Here is a 12,599-nt window from a genome sequence, read left to right as displayed (position 1 = left end):
CTGGTTGCTCGGGCACCATTTTTTGAAAAGACTATCCTTCCTCAACTGAAATGCTTTTACACTTTTGGTATATTTATGTGGATCTTTTTCTGGGCTCTCTATCCCATGGACCTATATGTGTTTCCCTCCACTAATATCACACTGTCTTTATTACCATTGCTGTATGGTAAGCCTTAATATCTGGTAGAGTGATTCCTCCCATGTTATTTTTTTTTTCCCGTCAAGATTGTTTTGGCTATTTTAATTCCATTGCCCTCTCACAAAAATTTGCCGGGATTTGATAGGAATTACATGAAACCTATAGATTAGGGGAGAATTGACATCTCTATTTTGTTGAATCTTCCCATTCATGAAAACATGCATGACACAACATTTATTTAGGTTTCCTTTTGTTTCTTTCATATGATTTTGTAATTTTCAGCACTCACATTATGTATACTTTGGTTTTGTCAGATTTATACTTAACCGTTTCATTTTATTTATAGCAATTGTAGATGGTATTATGTTTTAAATTTTGATTTCCACATATTCATTGCTAGTACATAAAAATGCAGTTCATTTTTATATGTTGCTCTGGTATGTATGCTTGCTGAATTCACTTCTTAGATTGAGGATTTTTTGTTTTGTTTTGTTTTTGATTCCTTGAGATTTTCTATGGAGGTGGTTATATCATCTGTAAATAGGGACAGTTTTACTTCTTCCTTTCCACTCTGTATGCCATTTATTTCTTTTCTTCACATTGCACTCGCTAGAACTTCCTGCATTATGTTAAATAAGAGTGATGTTAGTAGACATCTCTGTCTTATTCTAGAGTTTGCATGGAAAGCCTTCAGTCCTTCACTTTAAGTATGATGCTAGCTGTAGGTTTTGTTTGTAGATGTTCTTTATCAAGTTTAGGTAATTCTGCTTTGTTCCTGACTTGCTGAGGATTTTCATCATGAATGGGTAGGGGATTTTGTCAAATGCTTTTTCTGTATCAATTGGTATAATCATATGTTTTTCGTCTTTAATTTGTTGATATGGTAGATTACATTGATACCTTTTTTTAATGTTGAGTCAGCCTTAAATTTGTGGAAGAACTTCAACTTGGTCATGGTTTATAGTTTCTTTTATACAGTATTGAATTCAGTTTGCTAGAATTTTCTAGAAGATTTTTAAGTGAGAGATTTTTAAATGTTCATGAGAGATATTGGTCTATAGTTTCTCTTTTTTTATACTGTCATTTCTTGGTTTGTTATTAGTTTAATAGTGGCCTCTTTTTTAGAAGATTTTGTGAAGAATTGGCATTGATTCTTCTTCAAGTATTTGATAGAATTCTCAAGTGAAACTGTATATGGGCCTGGGTATTTCTTTTTGGGGAGCTTTTTAATTACATACTCAATTTCTGTAATGCTTCTAGGACTATTCAGATTGTCTTTGTTGAATTTTCATGATTTGTGGTTTTCTAGGAATTGGTACAATTCTGCTAAGTTGTTGAATTTTAAGAATAAAGTTATTCTTAGGATTTTCTCTTGATACTTTTAATGGCTGCAGGACCTGTAGTGATCTGCCCTGTTTCATTCTGTATATTGGTGATTTGTGCTTTCTCTATTTTTACTTTTTTCTGTCTTAGTAGAGGTTAATCATTTTTATTGATTTTTTTCCCTCAGTATCAGCTTTTTGTTTCATTGATTCTTCTGTATAGTGTTCCTGTTTTCAATTTCATTGATAACCAGTCTTTATTATTTCCTTTCTTCTACTTGCTTTGGGTTCATTTTGCTCTTCCTCTATTTTCTTAAGGTAGGAACTTAGATTATGGACTTGAGACCTCTCCTTGTCTCTAATAGTATTCTCTTTTAAGGCTTTCTGATAATCAGCAGTTTTTATATGTCTGTTGTCATCTGTAATCATCAGTTTTACTAATGGTTCTTTTACTTTCCATTATAAAGCTCCATGTTAACAAATACTTGCACATACATATCCCAAAGGCACCTCAAATTAAATTTGTGTAAAACTAAACTTATTTTCTTCACTCTTTCCTGGGCCTCTCAGATCAGTAACTCCTTCTACTTTTCTTTTTCTCAGCTAATGATTGCTATTATTTACTCAGGGACTTAAGGTAGACTATTTCTATTTCTCCAGTAAGTAATGATGATTATACTTCTTAATAGCTCTTGAATCTTTTCAGTAGATTCCTATCACTGCCTTACTTTAGGTCTTCTTCATCGCCCACCTTGAAGGTAGAGTATAAGGATTTTTTAAAAATAAGATATATGAAAAATACCAGCTCCCCTGTCCACTCCCCATTTGCCACTCTCTAGAAGCAATCACTTTCAATTGTTTTATCTGCTTTTAAAAAATACTTCTTTTTTTCCTTTTTTTTCTTTTTATTTCTTATTGTTTAATTTATTCTGAGAGAGAGAGAGCATGAGTTGGGGAGGGGCAGAGAGAGAGAATTCCAAGCAGGCTCCACACGGGCAGTGCAGAGCCCCACATGGGGATTGAACCCACCAACTGTGAGATTATGACCTGAGCCAAAATCAAGAGTCAGACACTTAACTGACTGCGCCACCCAGGTGGCCCTAAAAAATATTTCTAGATCTCTAAACACCATGTATACTGTTACTTTTTAGTTTTTCCATTTTACGCCTTCTGTACTGGCTTCCCAAAATGGGAGGCAAGGATTTAACTATTTTATACCACCCTCATTTTGTGTATGTATATGTGTGTACATGCATGCAATACATAAGTATGTGTATGTAATATACCACCATACTGCCCCCCAGTATATATACATATTACATATAGAGAAGTATATAAATATATGCATGTAAGTATACTTTTCTGTCATTTTACCAATATAGGTATATCATAAATTACACATAGAACAATATTTATTTTTTGGATTATGATTGCATAAATGTTATTCACAGCCTGGCCATGTAGCATGCTATATTATATCATTTCTCTTTTTTTATTTTTTTCTTAAATGTTTATTTATTTTGAGAGAGAGACAGAGTGTGCACAAGCAGGGGAGGGGCATAGAGAGGGAGAGAGAGAATCCCAAGCAGGTTCTGCACTGTTAGCAGTAGAGCCTGACGCAGGGCTCAATCTCACAAACTGTGAGAACATGATGCTTAACTGACTGAACCACCCCGGTGCCCCCCCATTTTTTTTTCTTTTTAAAGTTTATTTATTTTGAGAGAGAGAAAGAGAAAGAATCCCAAGCAGGCTCTGTGCTGTCAGCATGGAGCCCGTATGTTATCTTGCTCTTACAAGTTTTTGTTTTCCTTTGAATTTTATTTCATCATTTGCTTAATTTTCTATATACTTACCAGTAGTTCATTCTCTGACTCCCTTATTTTTCTTTAAATCTATCAATTTCTCCTTGATTCCTTTCTCCCAGAGCCCTCTAATCTCTAATCTACTATCTGGGATTGTTGCTCTCTTGGTTTGCTACTCAGTTAGGTTCTTCCTTCTCCAGCAATCTTGTATTACTTCTGTTTTTTTCTTTGTTGACTTTCCTGTTTCATGGCTCTTACACTTCCTGTTTTGTAGTTTATTTCCACTTAATCCAAATTTTTGGTACAGTTTCCTTGTCTTTAGCTCTACCTGATGTCCCTGAGCCACATCCGTTCTGGTTTGCCCTCTCTAAAGAAAAGTCCTTTGCTGGGCTTGAGTAGGGAGAATGACCCAGATGTAAGATGTGGAGGAAAAGAGGGATCAGCTTGTTAGTCATTCATATTTCTGCTTACAGCCCCACTTTCAGCACCACTTTGAATTACCTAGTTTTGCTAATTCCACATCCTTGCTAGCATTCTACCACCATGATCATCATTCTTTGCTAACATTTATAGGTGAAAATAATATTACCCTTCTTTAATATGCATTCCTCTGGTTACTAATGAGGTTGAGTATTTGAAAAATGTTTATAAACAATTTGTATTTCACTTTCTAAGTTGCTTATTTTTGTCTTTTGACCTTGTTTTCTCCAACTGCTCCAGTTGTTTTTCTAAAAGGAAAATAAGAGGCGTACCATAGCAGTATTTATGAAAGTACANTTTATTTATTTATTTATTTATTTATTTATTTATTTATTTATTTGATACAGAGAGAAAGAAAGCACAAGTGGGGAAGGGGGAAAGAGAGAAAAAGAGAATCCTTTTTTTCTTTTTTCAAAGAGAGAGAGAGAGAATCTTAAGCAACGTGGGGCTTGATCCCATGATCCTGGGATCATGATCTGAGCTGAAATAAAGAGTCAGACACTCAACTTCTGAGCTGAAATAAAGAGTCAGACACTCAACTGACTGAGCCACCCAGGTGCCCTGACTGTGAAAGTCTTTTAATCTTTAGATAAAATATTTGTAAGTAGAATAAAGTGAAGAAAACATCTGTCCCCTCAACAGAATGGGGCTAGCTGGGAACAATTTTACAAAAATCTCCTGGGAGGGGGAGTGATTTTTAAGAAATATCTTAAACACACAAATCCACCATCTTAACCAATAGCTGTTTAAAGCTTAGAGTTGTGCACACATCAAACAATCCATTTGAAGACATTCATTGCCCTAAAAATACCCTCTGGCCTGTTGGTAGTCAGTCCCTATTCCTACTCTGAACCCAAGGCCACCACTAATCTACTTTCTGTCTTTAGAGATAAGTATTTTCTGGAGAGTTTATATAGATTGAATCATATTATATGTGTATATGTGGCCTTTGTTGTATGGCTTAATGTTTTTAAGGTTCATCTATGTGTAACATATATCAGTACTTCATTCTATTTTATTGCTGTGTATCATTCCAGTGTGTGGACATCGACATTTTGCTTATCTATTCATCAGTTGATTGACATTTGTGTTTTATTTTCCAAATATAGTTTTGCTCTTATATTTAGGTCCACAATTCACATTGAGTAGATTTTTATGCATAGTTAAGAGGTAGGGGTTCACCTTCATTTTTGTGTAGATATCCAATTGTCCCTGCACCATTTGTTGCAAAAGACTGTTTTCCCCCACTGAACTGCCCTGTCACCTTCATCAAAAATGAATTGACCATAAATATAAGGTTTTATTTCTGGGCTTTCTGTTCCATTGATCTCTGTGGATATCCCATGCCAGTATACACTGTCTTGATTACTGTAGATTTGTAGTAAGATTTAAAATTGTGTAGTGTAATTCTTGCAATTTGTTATTCTTTTTCAAGATTGCTTTGGCTGTTCTGGGTCCTTTCCATATAAACTGTAAAGTTTTTCTATTTCTACAAAAACAGCCAGGTAGGATTTTCATAGGGATTCTGTTGGATCTGTGAATAATTCTGTGGGGGATTGGCATTTTACCACTATTGAGTCTTTCAATCCATGAATATGGGATATCTCTTCATTTTCGTAGATCTTCTTTAGTTTCCCTTGGCAGTGTTTTCTAGTTTTCAGTGTACAGGTCTCATACTTCATTTGGTATTCTTATTTCTAAGTGTTTTAATTCTTTATGATGATGTTTTTAATGGAATCATTTTCTTAGTTTCATTTTCAAATTGTTCAGTACAGTTAATTTCAATCTCAAAATGTGTATAATGTATTTCCCCCAAATTTTGACTATTACTAGCATTGATCTTCTAGTATGGTATATCATTTCAGAGGCCTACAGGAACCAATTCCTGATGCATATCATGGAAACTGAACTCTTGGGCAGTTGAGTGCCTAGGTGCAATTTTTGCCTTCAAGTAATGAAACTTCTAAAAAAATTTAAAGTATGTTATTATAGAAATAGTCTTGAGAATTCAATTTGAAGACATGACAGAATGTCTATAGTAAAGCTGTCTTAATAATGCTGGCTTGTCTTTCTCGACATTTCATTGATTTTTAAAATTTTTATAAATGTACTTCTTTGCACTTAATATGTATCAGTCAGCAAATTAAGTGATTTTGCTTATGTTGACACTTCTGGCCTCAAGATGATGGTTTGTTATAGTGCTCATTTGTGTTTCTATCACATTGAAAAATGTTATTTAGGAGTAAAAAATTGCACCCTGCAGTCATTGGAACAAAAAGGAGATATATTTTGCCAGGCTCAACATACACTGTTTTGCTAGGCTTTCATTAGACAACCATCATTTAAATTACTTGTTCTTAAGGTGTGATCTTGCAAAATGCCTGTATGTCATAAGATAGGATGATGTATTGTTATACTGTAAAACTGAATAACATTGGGGCTTTTCTGATTGGCTGAAGGAAATTAAAGTATATTGTTTCAAATTTTTAGTTTTTCTCTTGTAAAATTTTTTCTTAATTCTTGGGCACCTTCTCAATAAGCTATTGCTTATTGGCCAATAAGCATTAATGAACAGTAAAACAAATGACCAACTGCACATTAATAGAAAAACCTAGGTTATCTTGCTTACATCAACAGCTTATTTTTCCTACAGAATGTTAGTATTTTTTATGCTAAAATGAATAGTATTTTCTGTTGCTCTGTCCCTGAGCAAATTGAGGACCACCAAGTTAAATAAATCCTTAGAAAGAAATATGAATATACTCTGTGTACTAATTTACTTATAGACAGCAAAGACCTACCAAAATCTATACCCTCAATTTAATGACCACCCTGTATAGCACTTTTAGGCTGTAATGAGTAAAACACAGTTCTCAATTCTCTTCAACAAAACATAAATGTCAAATAGACTGTTATTTACCTGAAAACTACAGAGAGCAAATCAGGAACAGTCTTGTCCACTGTTTCCATAGTTTCTAAATAGACGATTTTCCCCCTGTATTTTCTAATACTTAAAGCTATTAAAATCGATGTTTTATAAGTCATATGTTGAAGGGAGAATGTAAGTTATTATGTTCCTGGGACATTTTGACTTTGGTTTAATGATGCATGACTTTTCCTCCTGTAGGCATGCTGCAACGGAAGGTAGAAGAGGTAACACAGGTTTTTGAGGATCATCGTCGCATGGAGCTGGAACGCAGTATCAGGATTGCTTTTGATTGAATGACCATATCTTCAGCATGTTGTTTTGGGATTATATATCACTTACAAATTGTGATGATGTGAAATAGAGTAGTATTTGCAATTATTACTCGGTTTTTGGTTGCAATAAAGTGTGCATGTGGTTGGTTTGGTTGTTTGGTTTTTTTTTCCCATTTCAATATTATGCTGTCGAGAATTATTCTGTAGTTTGGCTTTTAGTATTAGCAAATCAGAACTATATTAATTAGCCTTCTTGTCCAGGCAGCATTCTATTACATGTCAACTCCGTGTGTGTAATTTGTATCTTATATTTGCCTAGATTCAATATTCTACCAGCAGCACAACATTATCCTTCTCACTCTAACCAGATCACAGAGAAATGTTTGCCACGAAATAGATGACCAACCAGTCTTTACTGGGTGCCTATTAACTTTCAACATATAGTTGTAGATACTGTAGCCTTTTTCTTCAGTGGAACGTCATGTCAAGTTTGAGATAAAATTAATGCCTGTCTGTATAAAAACAATATAGACAATACAAGGAAGTGTGTGAATTACAGAAAGTATGCTATAGAGAGTCAGAGAGGAAGAGAAGTTAGGGTGGATTTGGGTCTTGAATTAGGTTATTTTTAAAAGGGTACGGTTTAGGCAATTCATTTATTATTGATGTATAGATAACCTGTTATTTTATTTGGCTTTAGCATATGATTTATAGTTGTTGGATTTGTATATTTGATTTTCAAGAAAAGCCTGTTCTTAGCTTGGCAATATCTGATCTCTTGTGTTGCATGTTTTACCTAAGTCATAAATAAAGATGATACTCTAAAAATAAAAGTGTAACTTGAAAGTAAACTTAAAAGGTTCTGAGTGACTAGAGCTTAGTTGTCTGTAATTACTGAGATAAATTCTTGTTATACTGATTGTACATAACCATCCTGAGGGGTACACATTATAGGAAGAAAATAGTTTTGAAATGAGTATTAGTGATTTTTACCACCTTGTAAGTAAACTAAATATGAGAGCTTAAANACCTCTCAAAAGGTTAGACTATGAAAATAATCCAGAGACCATTTAATTTTGTGGATGATTTCTGTAGGTAAAGAGCTTTTCAGTATAATTTTGAGTACTAATTTTTGAGTATAGTATTATTTCTGTCATTCCCTAGGGTTTAAGACATTTTCTTTATTGTTTTTGGAGATTCAGCTCCTATAAAGTAATCTGTGTGTAAGTTAAGTTCTACATTTAGTAAAAGGTACATAGTATAGTAGAGGACAGTCTTGTCCCCACTTAATTAACTGGAAAAATAATTTCATTTTGGGTATTATCTTTTGTATATACCATGAAAACGTTTAGCCATATTAATAAGGTCTTCCCAAGTGAAGGAAACTAGTTTTCACTTCTCTGTAGTTTTGTGATGCTTTTATATCTTTTCACTAACAGTAAATGCTTACTGTAAAGTTCCTCAGTAAAATAAAAGAGGAGATTAAAGTACTACTGAATTTGCACTGAGAGTTCTAGGGTTTTTCCTAGGATATAGAAGAGGCCAGTAGAGGCCATGTGTAGCAACATGGATGGACCTTGAGAGTGCTATGCTGAGTGAAATAAGTCAGGCAGAGAAGGACAAATACCATATGTTTGCACGTATAGGAGGATTAGGAGGAACTTGATGGAGGAACAAGGGGGAGAAGAATGGGGGAAACGGTGGGGGAAAGGGAGAGAGGCAAACCATGAGAGACTCTTGAATGCTGACAAAAACTGAGGACTGATGGATGTGGGGGGGAGGAGGGATGGGCATGGAGGAGGGCACTTGTGGGGATGAGCACTGAGTGTTATGTGGAAACTAATTTGACAATAAACTATTTGTAAAAAAATTAAAAAAAAAAAGAGGCCAGTAGATGGAAAGTGGATTCCAGATCCATACAGTAACACTTAAGATTTACTGGTAGATCTCAATGTACTGTCTGGAATCTGGAGCCTTGGACTAACTCATCTCTAAGGTTCCTTTGGACTCTGGTTCTAACATATGTCTAAAAGACATGACATTGTTGACCAAATATTAAGAGATCACAAATAACCCATTTTAAGGCAAGATTTTTCTTAGGTACTGGAGTGTTGAGCCTCTCCTAGCAGTTGTTACAGACCAGCTAAGATATTAGCTGAAGGAGAGTTCTTAAATTTGACACTTTTCCAGTGCGTATCTACTTTTTTTTTGTCCTTTGAAAAAGATGCTATATTTATTTTCTCTGTAACAGCATTTATGCTGTCTCATATGGGGAATTTGAAAGACATGCACAGTTGATTACTCTTAATATTGGATGAGTTATGCTATCCCTCTTCTAGAGAAGATTTTTGGTTTTAGCATCTTCTTCCATATCTGGAAATTATAATTGGTTCCTAATGTATTCATCAGAAGTGTGCTGCGAACAAAGCATCTCAAAAGGACAAACACTGAAAATATGTCTATGTTAAGGAAGAACTTCTGGGTTAATTAAACGAATCTTATTAAATTGTCAGAAAGACAAATGAGGCATATTTTTCAGTTTGTCATAAATTCTTCTGGGGTGAAATTACCTAATGGTTAAGACCTCTGTGCCCATGAATACCATCTAGAAATCTCAAAGCATTTTATAAACTGTCTCAAAGCTTTTCATACACTGTCTCCTTTTTAAAGCAGGGAAAGGCATGCTGCGGGAAATGGAATAGCTATTATTCCACAGTTAATAAGTTTGGCTAGAAATAGCCTGTTTTTCCTTTTAGTGCAATTTTCTGAATGTTTGTCCCTTGGTACCTACTACTGGGACTGGCTACAGTTATACACAGGTACAGAGAGTACTTCCTCGTGACCTTGCTTTCAAGTTGCAGTTCTACCCTACATTGTCTTTTTAGCCATTTATTCTCCACTCATCCCACCTAGTGGATTCATAATGTAGTGTATATCGCTTTTGTACCAATAGGATATATGTCTTAGTCGTTGTCTCCAAACCTGATGTAATGGTCAGTATAGTGTTTGTTCCACTCTTTGCCACCTTCCCAGGGCACAAACACCAGCAACTCCACTGAATTTTTCCACCTACTTATTGATCAATGTGTCCATTGGACAGTTTGCTTGAGCAGCAGAATTCAGCCCTACCATCATATAGGATTTACCTATCACAGGCTATGTATGGTGTGATCCATACTTTCCCCATGCTTACATTCTGTCTATGCTCTGTGCCAAAGCCACAAAGTAGAGCATGTTATATCTGCATTCATTCACCTGTGTACAGTCATTTCCACATAACAGGTTTTGGATAACTCAAATACTTCCCATGACATTTTCAATCTGTAAGAAGTTCTTAGGATAGGAAGTACAATGTCTTCCAGTAGCTGCTCTTTGGTCTTCTCTAACTTGAGCCTTGAGCATGGCAGTATAGACAGTTTGAATAAGTCCTCCTGGATAGCAGGATATTTGCTCATAGATGACTACCTATCAAGTGACTTTAAAACCATACTTTTATANATATATTATTGATAACTGTGGGAACTGAGAAATCCAAGCATTATGACCCCCAATTCCATGATCTTTTTCTTTTTTGGTTCTGTGGTATAAGAAGAGTTCCCCTTAAAAATACTACTGACTAGGCAATATAATCATGTGGTTCAAAATTCAAAGGGTACAAAAAGTGAAGGNAAGGGAACAAAAAATGAAGGCTTTTTCCCCCCGCTCTTGTCCCTAACCATCCAGATCCCCTACCTGGAAACATTCACTTATCACTTGTATATATGCTTTCCCAGAGGTATTTGATGCATTCACAAGCAAATACATACATATGATCCCCTATTTTTTTTACTCAAATGGAATACATAGATCTTGTTCTGCACCTTGCTATTGCACTAAATATATTTTAGATTGTTCAGTAGCAGTCNTGCATGTTTTTCTGTTGAATAGTTTTACTACATTTGTGGATATTTAAGTTGTTTGTAACATTTTGTTATAAATGATGTTGCAGAAAATAATTTTATATATATACATATTTTATATATACACATGTATGAAATTTATACACATAAAATACATATATATTTATAGGTATATAAACATTTAACATACACACATATTTGAGGATGCTTGGTATTGAGAATACTATTCATAGAGGTTGAATTTCTGCTCTAGAGGGAATTGGCATTTATGGCTTTAGTTGTGTCCTCATGGCTGCCTTCCATACAGGTTGTATCAATTTATGTTCCTACCAGCAGTGTAATGAGAGTGATTATTTTCCCATGATCTCAACAAAAGTAATGTGTTCTGAAACTTTAAAAAAATATATTTTTTAGAACAGTTTTAGGTTTATAGAAAAGTTGTATAATACAGAGTTCTGTATACTGTCACTCCGTTAACCCTTAGTGTTAACATCTTATATAACTGGCATATTTGTCACAGCTAATGAATCTTGTTATTAATTAAAGTGCATAGTTTATTCATATTTTTTTAGTTTTTACCCAGAGCCCTTTTTCTGTTTCAGGGTCCCATCCAGGATACCACATTACATTTAGTTTTCATGTCTCCTTTGGTTCCTTTGGCTGGCAGATTCCCAGACTTTGTATGTTTTTGATGACCTTGTCAGTTTCGAGCAGTCCAGGTCATGTGTTTTATAGTCCGTGTGCTTTGAAATTTCCATCTCACTTGTGAGTGAGATTAGACATCTTTCTTTTCCTATACTTAGGGACATTTGTAGTTCCATTTCTGGGAACTCAGAGCCCATGTTCTTAACCACTATGCTATACCTCTCTTGATTCAACACAATTACCAATCAAATATTCATGGACCTGAATTCACATAGACTTCAAATTCCCAAGCTAGGAAGTACAATGTCTAGTAAGCCTCTGTTACAGATAGAGGAGAACCGTTAGTGTAAATGATGTGCCAAACTTGTGTCTGATCACTGGCTACTCTTCAGAGGATGGACCAAGGGCCCCATTGGACACAGCAGGTAGGCCGGATAAGAAGTCCTTGAAAGCACAAGCAGGGTTGATAGGGACACACTGGAGGAAAAGTGGAGGAGCTGGGATTTGGTGATATTGGCGGAGGCAGTCAAGAAGTCTAAGGTGACTCCTAGCTTTATGAGCTGCATATTTTGGGTGTTGTCCTTAACCTGTAGGAGAAATATTTGAATTTACAACACACCGGTTATTCAGTAGGTACTCTTCCGGTTTCTTTACCTCTGCGCGACTACAATTCCCAGAGCCCCGCACTCCACCACAATCCCCTTAGAGTCGGCCGCGCGGAATTCTGGGACTTGAAGTCCGCGGCCTATTCACCCAAGTTAGAGATAGGGGCCTGTGGAAACATGAAGAGGTAAGGGCATGTCTGACAGCAGGCGGTGAAGGGAGCTCTTTTCTACCTTTTAACTTTGAAAATGGCTTTTATGACTTTGTGTTTCGGTTATGTCATGTTCTCGGGATGCGGTTTCGTGTGAGCGGGAAGACAAAGAAGGAGGGAGGAGGGGAAACGGGCTTAGACAGGCCTGCAGGGCGAAGTTCAGGAAGGGCCGCCGCCGCCGCCGGATCCCGTAGGAATGCCTTGCCCGCACCGGCATCTAGGCCATGGCGCGGGCCCCAGGAGCTGCACGGATGCTGTGGCTTCTTACAGCGTCAGACGGACCCACCCAGGTAAACA

At 35.8% G+C, this 12,599-nt stretch overlaps 2 protein-coding genes across 4 annotated transcripts in view; both read left to right on the top strand.

The window, feature by feature from the left end:
• NUP62CL (nucleoporin 62 C-terminal like) overlaps nucleotides 1-7,785 on the top strand; it is a 42,072-nt gene extending 34,287 nt beyond the window's left edge. The window contains exon 7 of the mRNA XM_077745757.1: nucleotides 6,871-7,785. The gene's annotated coding sequence lies outside the window, so the exon portion shown is untranslated. The remainder of the gene's footprint in view (nucleotides 1-6,870) is intronic.
• Nucleotides 7,786-12,256: 4,471 nt separating this feature from the next.
• The window catches only part of RBM41 (RNA binding motif protein 41), a 62,835-nt gene continuing 62,492 nt past the window's right edge, over nucleotides 12,257-12,599 (top strand). For 2 of the 3 annotated variants that reach the window (XM_077745759.1, XM_077745761.1), the window contains exon 1: nucleotides 12,308-12,592. In XM_077745759.1, the coding sequence (XP_077601885.1) occupies nucleotides 12,384-12,592 (209 nt within the window). In that variant the 5' untranslated portion in view covers nucleotides 12,308-12,383. Of the gene's footprint in view, nucleotides 12,279-12,307; nucleotides 12,593-12,599 lie in introns of those variants that run through there. The other variant, XM_077745760.1, reaches the window with a different exon arrangement.

This window comes from Crocuta crocuta, unplaced genomic scaffold (assembly GCF_008692635.1).
Source record: "Crocuta crocuta isolate KB4526 unplaced genomic scaffold, BGI_CrCroc_1.0 scaffold1061, whole genome shotgun sequence".
In the NCBI taxonomy this organism is placed as follows: Eukaryota; Metazoa; Chordata; class Mammalia; order Carnivora; family Hyaenidae; genus Crocuta; species Crocuta crocuta.
The sequence above is the reverse complement of the archived record's forward strand: the minus strand, read 5'-3'. Positions and strand labels throughout refer to the sequence as shown.